Source organism: Hibiscus syriacus, unplaced genomic scaffold (genome assembly GCF_006381635.1).
Source record: "Hibiscus syriacus cultivar Baekdansim isolate YM2019G1 unplaced genomic scaffold, ASM638163v2 tig00116996_pilon, whole genome shotgun sequence".
In the NCBI taxonomy this organism is placed as follows: Eukaryota; Viridiplantae; Streptophyta; class Magnoliopsida; order Malvales; family Malvaceae; genus Hibiscus; species Hibiscus syriacus.
The window spans coordinates 1,513,998-1,525,564 of NW_024063512.1; the positions used below are offsets into that span (position 1 = coordinate 1,513,998).

General features: G+C 36.3%; 1 protein-coding gene across 2 annotated transcripts in view; it reads left to right on the forward strand.

Annotated features, from left to right (window-relative positions):
• The first annotated feature begins 7,652 nt into the window (after positions 1-7,652).
• LOC120193516 (E3 ubiquitin-protein ligase RNF14-like) overlaps positions 7,653-11,567 on the forward strand; it is a 31,785-nt gene continuing 27,870 nt past the window's right edge. The window contains exons 1-7 of one of the 2 annotated variants that reach the window (XM_039195999.1): positions 7,653-8,242; positions 8,605-8,679; positions 8,767-9,280; positions 9,897-10,282; positions 10,672-10,898; positions 11,013-11,160; positions 11,428-11,558. In XM_039195999.1, coding sequence (XP_039051930.1) covers positions 7,691-8,242; positions 8,605-8,679; positions 8,767-9,280; positions 9,897-10,282; positions 10,672-10,898; positions 11,013-11,160; positions 11,428-11,556 — 2,031 coding nt within the window. In that variant the 5' untranslated portion in view covers positions 7,653-7,690 and the 3' untranslated portion in view covers positions 11,557-11,558. Of the gene's footprint in view, positions 8,243-8,604; positions 8,680-8,766; positions 9,281-9,896; positions 10,283-10,671; positions 10,899-11,012; positions 11,161-11,427; positions 11,563-11,567 lie in introns of those variants that run through there. The other variant, XM_039196000.1, reaches the window with a different exon arrangement.

Genomic DNA, 11,567 nt, shown 5'->3' on the forward strand with positions numbered 1-11,567 from the left:
TGTGTTTAGGGAGTAAGGAGATTGAAAGATAGAAAATTGCACAGCGATTTAGAGTGGTTCGACTTTATCAACCAAAGTCTACATCCACTACCTTAGCTCCTCACCAAGGATTTTCCAACAAATTCACTAATTTGTTCTTTCTTTTGAGGACAAAGAGATAACCTTACAACTCCCTAGTTTTTCCGGGCTAAACTAGAACCTTTCCCTAGCTTTTACACGGGCTAAGCTAGAACCTTTCCCCTTTACAAAAGGATAATAAGTGTAAACAAGAAAACCTCTCTAAGGTAGGTGTTTACAAGATTGAGCTCACAAGAAAAATATTTACAAGAGAAAGATGAAATAAATTGAAAAACTATTCTCTTGTGTTGATTGCTTGGATAGTTGTTCTCTTACTTCTTCAAGTGTCCTCAGCTTGTATTTATAGCTTGGAATGAGTTTGAAGTCGTATATAGCCGTTGGGGATGTTTTGGAGCCGTTTGGGGATGATTTTTATATTCAAAAAGGTTGACCAGAATAGAGGGAATCGGTACCCCTTCATAGGAAATCGATACCCCTTCATAATATTCAAATATTATGACCGTTGGGCTGTTGAACAGGGGGGGAATCGGTACCCCCTGGACATTCTGTTTTTCTCGGAGGCAAAAACCTGCAGGGGGTATCTGTACCCCCTGGGGGGGTATCTGTACCCGGGGTATCTGTACCCCCTTGGGGGGGAATCTATACCCCCTGGGCAATCTTGAAACCCCTTAAAATATTTTTGGCTCAAATTCGAATTTAATTGATTTTGAATTATTTTTAAAACCTTTTAAAAACTTTGAATAAATTCAATTAAGTCCAAAAACATTTTGTAAATTCAATTCAAGTCCAAAAACCATTTTGCCTTAAATTGTTATATCGAAACATAGTTCAACAGTATATAATCTAGTCTAAATGAATCGAGCTTGTGTATTTGTTGGCTAGAATTGGTAGTCTCCCTAATGGTTAATGTTGCTGGTGGATTAAATCTTAAGCGCTTGTCTAGAGTTGTTCATTAATAAGAGAAATAATCAAAGAACTTCTCTTGATTATCAAGAAACTAAGGAGAAACAGGTTGTTAGAGCTTGTCAATAACCATAACCAATTTAGTGAAAGGTAGAAGATTTTATCATTGCATCTATGATCAATTCTCTGAACCAATTCTGAAATTATACCTTTAGTTGGATATTTTCTTAATATTAATCTCTCTAAATTCTTAGTTGATTTTCATTAGCTTTAATTTTCATTAGAATAAGTAAACCCAATCCCTGTGGATTCGACCTTGCTTATCGCTACTACAATTTATATTTCTAAAAGCAAGTATTATTATTTGTTAGATTCGACACCCACCAAATTTTTGGCGTTGTTGCGGGGGATTGGTGTCATTTAGATGTATTTTGATGCCCCGTTCTTCTCGTGCAGGTGAACTCCAATACGATCCTGAGATCGAGAAGACCGCTCGTAGGTTAAGAAAATAAACAAACTTGCGCAACAGACAAACTTCTTCTTCTTCATCCCCTAAATTAGAATCTACACTCAACTTGGTTGATTCATCCAGCGATTCTGAAATAGAAGGAAAAATGGCCAACGAAGAAATAACTCTAAGAGAATTAGCTACACCAAATGCGAATCAACAACCGCTCAACATTGACTACCCAGCTTTGGAGGTAGCTTTTGAACTAAAATCTGGTTTGATTAATTTGTTGTCTACTTTCCATGGACTTGAGAATAAAGACCCTCATAAGCATTTGAAGGAATTCCATGTGGTATGTTCAAGTATGAGACCACAAGGAGTGACTGAAAAGCATATAAAACTGCGTGTTTTTCTGTCTTCGCTAACCGATAAAGCTAAAGATTAGCTCTTCTATTTACCCTATAGTTATGTGACTATTTGGGCCGAGATGGTGAGGTTGTTTCTTGATAAATTTTTCCCTGCTTAAAGATTCACTGGCATTCGAAGGGATATATGTGGAATAAAACAAAAAGATACTGAGACCCTTCATGAGTATTGAGACCGATTCAAACGACTGTGTGCCAGCTGCCCTCAACATGGGATTTATGAGCAACTTCTCATCCAATATTTCTATGAGGGACTTCTACCCATTAAGAGGAAGATGATGGATATAGCTAGTGGAGGTGCCATAGTGAATAATACTCCTCACAATGCTAGGGAATTGATCTCCATCATGGCCGCTAATTCACAATAATTTAGCTTTAGGCAAGACACATCTTCAAGAAGGGTGAATGAGGTAGGTTCTTCCTCCATTGAACATCAATTATCGCATCTCACCTCCCTTATTCAACAAATAGTTGTAGGAAAAATGCAGCAAGTAAAAGCTTGTGGGATATGTGCTGCGATTGGTCACCCAACTGACATGTGCCCTACACTTCAAGATGATTCTCATGAGTACGCCAATACAGTTGGAAGGTTTCTCGATCCACCACAAAGAAAATATGATCCTTACTTAAATACCTATAATCCATGATGGGGGGATCATCATAACCTGAGCTATGTACCAAGGCCATCGTAATTCTAGCGTTTTCCACCCGAGTAGTCTTCTTCAAAGCCAGGTATGTCCCTAGAAGAAATTGTCAAATCACTTGCAACTAATACACAACAATTTCAGCAAGAGACAAGAACAAGCATACAAAATTTAGATAATCAAATGAGTCAATTGACATCCTCCGTGACTTGGTTAGAATCCCAAGGTAAGTTACCTTCACAAATCATTGTTAATCCAAAGCAAAATGTTAGTACAATCACATTGAGAAGTGAGAAGGAGTTGAAGGAACCTAGTTCATTGGCATATGGGAGAACCTTAGTGGAAGAAAATGAAAAGGAAGTTGTTGCTCCCCAGACTCAGAAATACCAACCTAAAGGACTTAAAAGAGAAAAACCGAAGGAATTTGTCATAAAACCTCATTTTCCCGCTAAATTTCCCCAAGTCTAAGAAAGAAGCAGAAGAGAAAGAAATTCTTGAGACATTTCGCAAGATCGAGGTAAATATTCCTTTACTTGATGTAATTAAACAAGTACCTCAATATGCTAAAGTTATTAAAGAATGGTGTACCAACAAGAGAAAGCTCAAGGGTAATGAAAAGGTAAGTATGGGGGAGAATGTTTCAGCTGTCCTCCAGAAAAAACTACCCCCCAAGTGCAAAGATCCATGTATGTTTAATATCCCTTGTAAACTCGATAATGTTAAGATTGAGAGAGCAATGTTAGATCTAGGAGCCTCAATAAATATCATGCCTCTTTCTATTTACTCATCTCTAAATGCTGGGTTTTTGAAAGAAATAGAAGTGATTATTCAACTTACTAATATATCTAATGTATATCCTGAGGGAGTTTTAGAGGATGTTTTGGTGCAAGTTAATGAATTGGTTTTTCCTGCAGATTTTTATGTGCTTGATATGCAAGAAGATGATTATTCTAAATCAACATCAATTTTGTTAGGAAGACCATTTTTAAAAATAGCTAGGATAAAATTTGATGTAAATGATGGTACACCTACCATGAAATTTGATGGTGAAATTATTCAATTCAATATTCATGATGCCATGAGATATCCCAGTGATGTGTCCTCTGTTTTTGTCATGGATGTTATTGACCTTCTAGTACAGGAAACTTTTGATCAAAATGATGATGACAAGTTGAAAGATACACTCAACATGAATTTCACCTCTGAAGGATTGTAGGGAATTATGAAAAAGTCTGTGTTGGATCTTGATTTGCAAGATACAATCCAATAACTAGAACCACTCAAACCCATGAGGTATGATGTATCTTATATTGAGTTACATCTTTCTCACACCAAGCTTCTTCCTTATCTTGTGCAGGCACCAAAGTTGGATGAGTAGGATGTACAAAGGAAATTACAACTGCAAGAGCTAGAGGAAATTCGTAATGACGCTTATGAAAGCTCGAGAATTTACAAGGGAAAGACCAAAACCTTCCATGATCATATGATTTCCAAGAAAAATTTCTCTATTGTTGAAATAAAAAGTTTGGATACATGTCAAATATTTAAGGTCAATGATAATCATTTAAAACCTTTTTATTAAGGTTTTCAGGCGCATAATGTTGGTCAAATCATTTTGGAGTATCAAACTTAGGATGATTGAGAAGTTATAACATTTAGCCAAAGACGTTAAAGAAAGGCGCTCTTATGAATCAACCCAATTTTTTCCTTTTCAATTTCTATTTTCGTTCTTTTTATTTTTATTTTTATTTTTGATTTTTCGGAATACAATTAATCTTGTTTTCTTCTTTAGGTCTAAAGATGATTTTTTGTAACCCGTGGGCACGTTTTACAAAAGTAGAATTAATCCTAAAGTCTCTCACCATCCAGAAGATGTTTTTATATAAGACGTGTCCACGTCTGAACTCAACACCACTTCTGGTTTATGAAGAAAGATTCAAAGAAACTTTTTAAAATGTGCCTTATCTTTTCTTTATTTTCTCTGCTCCTTCAGAAGAATGCGCGCCACCAGCCATCCTCCCCGCTCCACTCGACCCACGTCTCCACTCAATCCGAGAACCAACCCAGCCGACGAACAACACCTTCACCCCCAGCTCGTGACAAATATCGTGGTTGATGCTCAATATTTTCAGGGGAGTTTTCTGCTCTTATTCTTTTATGGTTTTTGAGCATATACTTTTGATACATTGAGGACAATGTATGGATTAAGTGTGGGGGAGAGTATTTCATACATGGTTTTGCTTTGAACATAGTTTTGCTTCAATTTTTGAGAAAAAAACAAGTATGCTTTAGTTCTTATTTGTGTTTTTTCTCTTCGAAATTCCAGACCTTTCGATGTTTGTCCTTACATGATTTGGATTATTTTGAATTATCGAATTAAGTTGAAGCCTAATAGGGGATTAGCTTGAGTAGTTGAATTCTTATTTGCTACACACTGGTTGATTACTCTTGATGACTGATTAAATGAAAAATGTGTGGGATTTGATACATGTTTACCCTTTTTGCGAGTTTTTGGGCCAATGAGCACTCATTTTTAGCATGCTCCATTTCTTGATTGAGTGATAAGGGCATTTAGGTGAAACCACTTTTAGCTTTCGTAAAGAGCCTACCCTGATTATCATTATTAGAAAGCCAATTTTGAGCCTTTTTGTTTGAAATTAACCATGATACAAGCAATTATTAAATCCTTTTTGTTAATTTCCCTCTTTTGAACCTTAAATTGGAGGATTGTATGAGCTTCTTCACATGAGAATTCAAATTATCTTGAGAAGATCAGAAGATGTTGGAATATAGTGACTCGAGTTGCAATCTATTTTATTGGAAAAAAAAGCAAAATTGTGCAAAGGAAAAGAAGAAAGAGAGATTGTGCAATGAAAAAAAGTTATGTGGCTTGAAGAGAACATTTGGGATTGAGTTCCATGTGGATAAGTTTGTATGACTCCTTCGATAAAACAACTTAAATTCATTTCCTACCAAACCTCACCTAAGCCCCATTACACCCTATTTAAGACCTTGATGTTTTTATGCATTCAATTCATTGATTAGTGGTGGGGATGTGATAGGTTAGCAAGCTTATGGTAAAAATCTTTCTATGTTTTGGCTTGAGAGTTTATTGACACCCTAAATACTTCGAGCGTATTGAGTGAATCCAATGTGAGGGTATTAGATCCCACTGCATTTTGATTTCGAAAAGATTGATGGAGTGATTATTCATGTGCGTTGTTTATGAGAATTTCTTCTACGAATTGTTCATTCCTTACTTGTGTCTAGATTTGAGTCTTTAAGGCATGACAATTTTGATTGTGGAACGATGAACAAAGGAAAAAGAATGATTGATGTCGAGAAGAATTATGAATTTGAACTATTGTATGCTTGAGGACAAACATTGGTTTAAGTGTGGGAGAATTTGATAAGATGCATATTAGTCATAGATTCTATGATATTTTCCTCATATTTGAATAACTAAAATTGCTTAAATCATGGATTTTGATTATATTTCGTATTTTGTGGATTAGGTTGAAGATTTGGATTAAACAAGTTCAAAATCCAATAAATAGCATTATCTTCACGAAATCCCCAAATTAAGGAGGAAAAATCGGAATTCAAGAAGTTAGCAAGACCAGAAGAGGTTTTCGCATAAGGTGTGGGCACGACTTATTCATCCTGAGCTATCGCAGAAGAAGTTTTCAGTTAAGGCGTGGACGCACCTTACCAGTATGTACAACCCTAAATTAGGGTTACATATTTACAAGGAAAAATGAGTTTAATGACGGCTAAAAAACTCTTTTGAATTATTCTTATCTTTTGAATTATTCTTATCTTTAGAAAAAGATGAGGGTATTTAAAACTCTATTTTTGTGGGATTTACTTTTAATAAACTTCATTATCTAGAATAGGGAAGTCCTTATAAAAGAGGGCTAGGGATTTCATAGGGGCCATTAAGTTTTCATTAAGTTTTTCTCTAAGATTATTTTCAGACTTCATCTTTATTTTCTTTTGGTTTTCTTTTAATTATGAGTAGCTAAATACTTTTGTTTAAACTGAATGATAATTTAAGCTTTGGTTCTTCAAGGATTGTGAGATCTAAATAATTTTTATTGTTATTTTATTTCTTCGCTATTTATATATCTTCTGTTTTTATTAAGAATTATTGTCTTGATTGATTGTGCAAAGGGCCTGTTGTTCAATTATCAGGTTGATATATTGTCATTTAGAACTTTAAATCCGTAATTGTTTAAACGTTCTAATATTAGTGGTAAAGTAACATAGTTGATTTTTGATTATGTTATGAAGATATATAATCTACTCTAAATGAATCAAGCTTGTGTATTTATTGGCTAAAATTGGTGGTCTCTCTAGTGGTTAATGCTGTTGGTAGATTAAATCTTAAGCGCTTGTCTGGGTTGTTCATTAACAAGGGAAATAATCAAAGAGATTCTCTTGATTATCAAGAAACTAAGGAGAGACAAGTTGTTAGAGATTGTCAATAACTATAACCAATTTGGTGAAAGGTAGAAATTTTATCATTGCATCTATAATCAATTCTCTGAACCAATTCTGAAATTATACCTTTAGTTGGATATTTTCTTAATATTAATCTCTCTAAATTCTTAGTTTATTATAATTGCTTTTTATTTTTGATTTTTTTCTCAATTTCAAAACCCATTTTATTCGCTTTAATTTTTATTAGAATAAGTCTACCTAATCCTTGTGGATTCGACCTTGCTTATCGCTACTACAATTTATATTTCTAAAAGCAAGTATTATTATTTGTTGGATTCGACACCCACCACTATTATGCTCAAAATAAAATGTTTTTTTGTTATTTTTTTGTAAGTGAATTTTTATTTTGGGCTTTGAAAAAAGAACATTTTTGTTTTGGGCCATAATAAAAAATTAGCTGACCCTTATTCCCATATGTAATTGGGTAAGGGAGGTAGGATAGTAGGCTGTCTCAACGTCAAGTTGAGAGCAACTTTCGTAGGAGACCTCTAAATTATGAAATACCCTCCGTGAGACTCGATCTTACGACCCATCAAACCGGTCATTTCCTTTTTGGGCCATAAACTAGTCTAAATTCAAAAGCTCCAAAAACAGCAATGGAATTTGACCCGAAATATTACATCAAGTTCAAAAGATCCTCTCCAGAAAACACCGCCACACGACGCCCCGCGGCAACTTAAGCCCCCGACATGAGAAGAACAAGAAGAGGATCATCAAGGCAAGGCTACCACAACCACGGAAACGAAGATACCTGGTCCGTCAAACCTCTTCTTCATACTCCTCAACAACCGCCACACGATCCCCAACAACCGCCACACGATCAATCGACCCTTAATTCTCTTTCGACTTCATCTACTTCTAATGAACAACAGTTCCCTGATTCGATCCAAAAACCCCATAAAGATAATCGAAATCGAAGCTGGAAATACCGTCGTGGCCCCGTGGTAAAAACAGAGTTCGTTAAAAAATCCGAGCTCGCTTCTTCACCTGAGGTTAGTTCCGAGGATAATAAAGCGAGTTTGCGTGCAGTCGAAGAAGTGAATGTAGACCAAGATGAAAATAAAGAAAGAGAAGCTTTGGAGTCAAAGATTGAAGAGGATGGGGAGAACATTGACGGAGATGAATCGCATAGCGGTGCGGATTATGTAGTGAGTATGTTGGAGGAGCTGCGGTTAAGGGGGGAAGAACCTGAGTTGCCTGAGGAACAGCTGAGAATCAATGAGCAGTTGCAGGAGGACGAGGTAATTCCTCGAATTTTGATTGTTAGGTCTTTTTTTACCTATTATGTTTTTCCCATGCCATTTTATCGATTATGTTGTCTTTTGTTTTATTCTATTATCATTGTATTCTAAGGCATTATAATTTTTGGTCAACGAATAAGGATAATTCTGTGATTGGCTTAGCTTCTTGAAAAACGTATGCTTGAAAACAGTGTTGTGTGTTCTTGTTGTCCCAATAAAAAAATGAATTCTGTGTCAAAGGAACGTGATGATGTTAAAAAGATTTTTTTTCCTCAGAACTTTCTGAACATCAGAAAAGGTTTATTTTTTTCTTTAATCTATATTCAATTTCCATGTCTGATACTTTTTCTTGTTTTTGGTAGGTACTTGTGATACAGTCTATTTATGGAGAAAATGTCTTCATCCTCGACGATCAGATGGGCTTACGATCCTTGAAGGTTAGGTTTTTTTCTCTATAAGTCATTGTTTTTAGCTACTAGCTACAACCAAGTGAGTAAGCTATACCCTTGTGTGTTATTTTACAGGTTCATATTCATCTTGAAGGTGGTGGTGAGACTACCATAACGACAAAACTAAATACCTCTAATGTTGGTGTAAAAAGCGAGACTTCAGATGACTTTTCATACTCTTTCAAAGTCCAGCATCTTCCACCGATTGTCTTGACTTGTTTACTGCCTAGATCATACCCCAGCCATCTTCCTCCTTATTTTACACTCTCTGTTAAGTGGTTGCGTCCTGCTAGAATTTCCGAGCTTTGCAGTCAGCTTGACTCAATATGGAAGGGGCAAGAAGGGCAGGAAATTATATACCAATGGGCAGAATGGCTGCAGAACTTCTCTCTGTCACATCTTGGGTTCGATAAAGAAATAATGCTTGGTCCTTATGCAATTGAGAGCACCAGGGATAGGCGTGCCGTTTCAGGAAGTGTCTCTCCAGATGTTGATGTTCCATTTATTAGGAGTTACAATGATAAGAAATTCCATGAGAACTTCCTCAAAAACTTGCATGAATGTCCTATCTGTCTTAGTGAGCATGCAGGTAATTCAGTATCAATTGTAAACGTTTCGCTATTGTGAGCATTTTCTACAGTGAACATTTTAGGGCTCCTCCTTTTTGCTTTACCGGATAAGCAGAAGATAATAAGGAATGATGGAAGTGACTTGAAAAGAAGCTAAGGCTTTATTGTGTTGTGTTCTCTTAAGTGTGATGTATATATTTTTATGGTTTTATTTGTTATGCTAAGGTTGATTAACATGGTGGGATCCTGAGTATCGGTAATATAAATTTCATTTAATGATTTTCCAATTATAATAAGTTGTAGAACTTGCATTAACCCTGCTACAAAAGCATCTATTTGTATCACCCAGGGGTTCTTTGGGTTTGATTAAGAATCAAATGTTATTAAGATTAGTCTACATAATTTTGCTTAAGGGGTTTAGGATGATATTTTATGGATCTAGGAACTAGTGACTTCTTTTTGGGTGTGTGTGTGGATTTGAATATGGATAGCTATTAAGCATATGTTCCATGCATATTTAGTAAAAGATTAGAATAAATTATGATTTTGACTTTTAATCTGAAGATAATACTGTACATGCTATTCTGACATTTTTGGTCGTTTGTTGAATCTTTCCCTTCGTGGTTTTTTAATCAGGTATTGAACTTATCAGGCTGCCATGCCAGCATTTCTTCTGCTGGAAATGCATGGAGACATATTCCAATATGCATCTCTCTGAAGCTACCATAACCAAGCTGCAATGTCCCGAAGCTAAATGTGGAGGTATGGTCCCTCCTGGTTTGTTGAAACGGCTACTTGGTGATGAAGGGTATGAAAGGTGGGAATCCCTTATGCTACAGAAAACCCTTGATTCAATGTCAGATGTTGCATATTGCCCAAGATGTGAAACACCTTGTATAGAGGATGAAGAGCAACATGCACAATGCTCCAAGTGCTTCTTTAGCTTTTGTACACTTTGTAGGGAGCGCCGTCATGTTGGCATAGCATGTTTGACACCAGAAATAAAGCTTCGTGTCCTCCAGGTATTAGCTATGTCTTTTCTTCAGTGATGTTTTCATGCTTATCATTTTTTTAAACAATTTTTTCTTCAGCCATTGCTCTCATATTTTCCTGGTAAATTGTAGAAAGTGGAAATAGCTGTAGAAAACACTATTTCAAAATAATGAGGTCATGAGTGGTTACTGGCTAGAGCCGTTAAAGGTTACTTTTATTGTTTATTGCTCTAGCTTGGATTTCATGGATAAAGTTGGATCAATGTTTGTCAAAGTCTTCTTCTGGGCTGTGCCCATTTTCCTTCACTGCTTTCAGATATTGCAGTGTACATTTTATCATTTTCCTTGTCATGTGGTCATCTGCTTTGTATCCTGTAGAGACTTTTCTCCATCGTTTATGGAATTAATATTGATAACAGGAGCGCCAAAGTTCATCCCAATTGAATCAAGAGCAAAAGCACAAGGAGCGTGAGATGATCAATGAACTTCTTAGCATGAAGGAAATAATGCGTGACGCCAAGCAATGTCCGTCTTGTAAGATGGCAATCTCAAGAACTGAGGGATGTAACAAGATGGTATGTGAGAACTGTGGGCAGTATTTCTGTTACCGCTGCAACAGTGCTATTGATGGATATGATCATTTCAGGTACACAACTTAGAATGTTTACAGATCAAGTCTTGTCATTTGCTTGGTTCAACTTTTGAATAATTGATCGGTCAGTATTTAGCTAATGAGCTTTTGCCTCTTTGCGTGTTGTAGGGATGGGGCATGTGAACTGTTTCCACAAGAAATGATACGGGACTGGGAGGAAAGGATGAATGCACGGCAGGTGTTAGGTCAAGTTCAGGCTCAACTATTCGCTGACCATGGGCTGCCGTGCCCTAATTGTCGTCAGTTCAACGCAAAGGTGAGAATATATCGAATTTGATGGAAATTTTCTCCTCCTATGCTTTCCTTTAATCTTCTAATGTGAAAACTAGGTAAGATTAGATGCCACAAAAAAGATACTTTTAGCTTTGGACTAGTAATGTCCGGGATTTCCTTTACATTATCCGTCTAGTTAAGGTTATCCATATGTATTGTAGTCGAGTTTGTTCGATAGTTAAACCCGAATTTTTGGATTTGTTATATAGATACATGGATTGATTGTTTCAATTGTGGTGCATTTAAGCAGGTAGGCAACAACAACCACATATTCTGCTGGGCATGCCAAATGCACTACTGTTACTTGTGCAAGAGAACAGTAAGGCGCAGCGCTCAACACTACGGACCCAAGGGTTGCAAGCAGCATAGTGAGGGGTAGTGGCAAGGAAA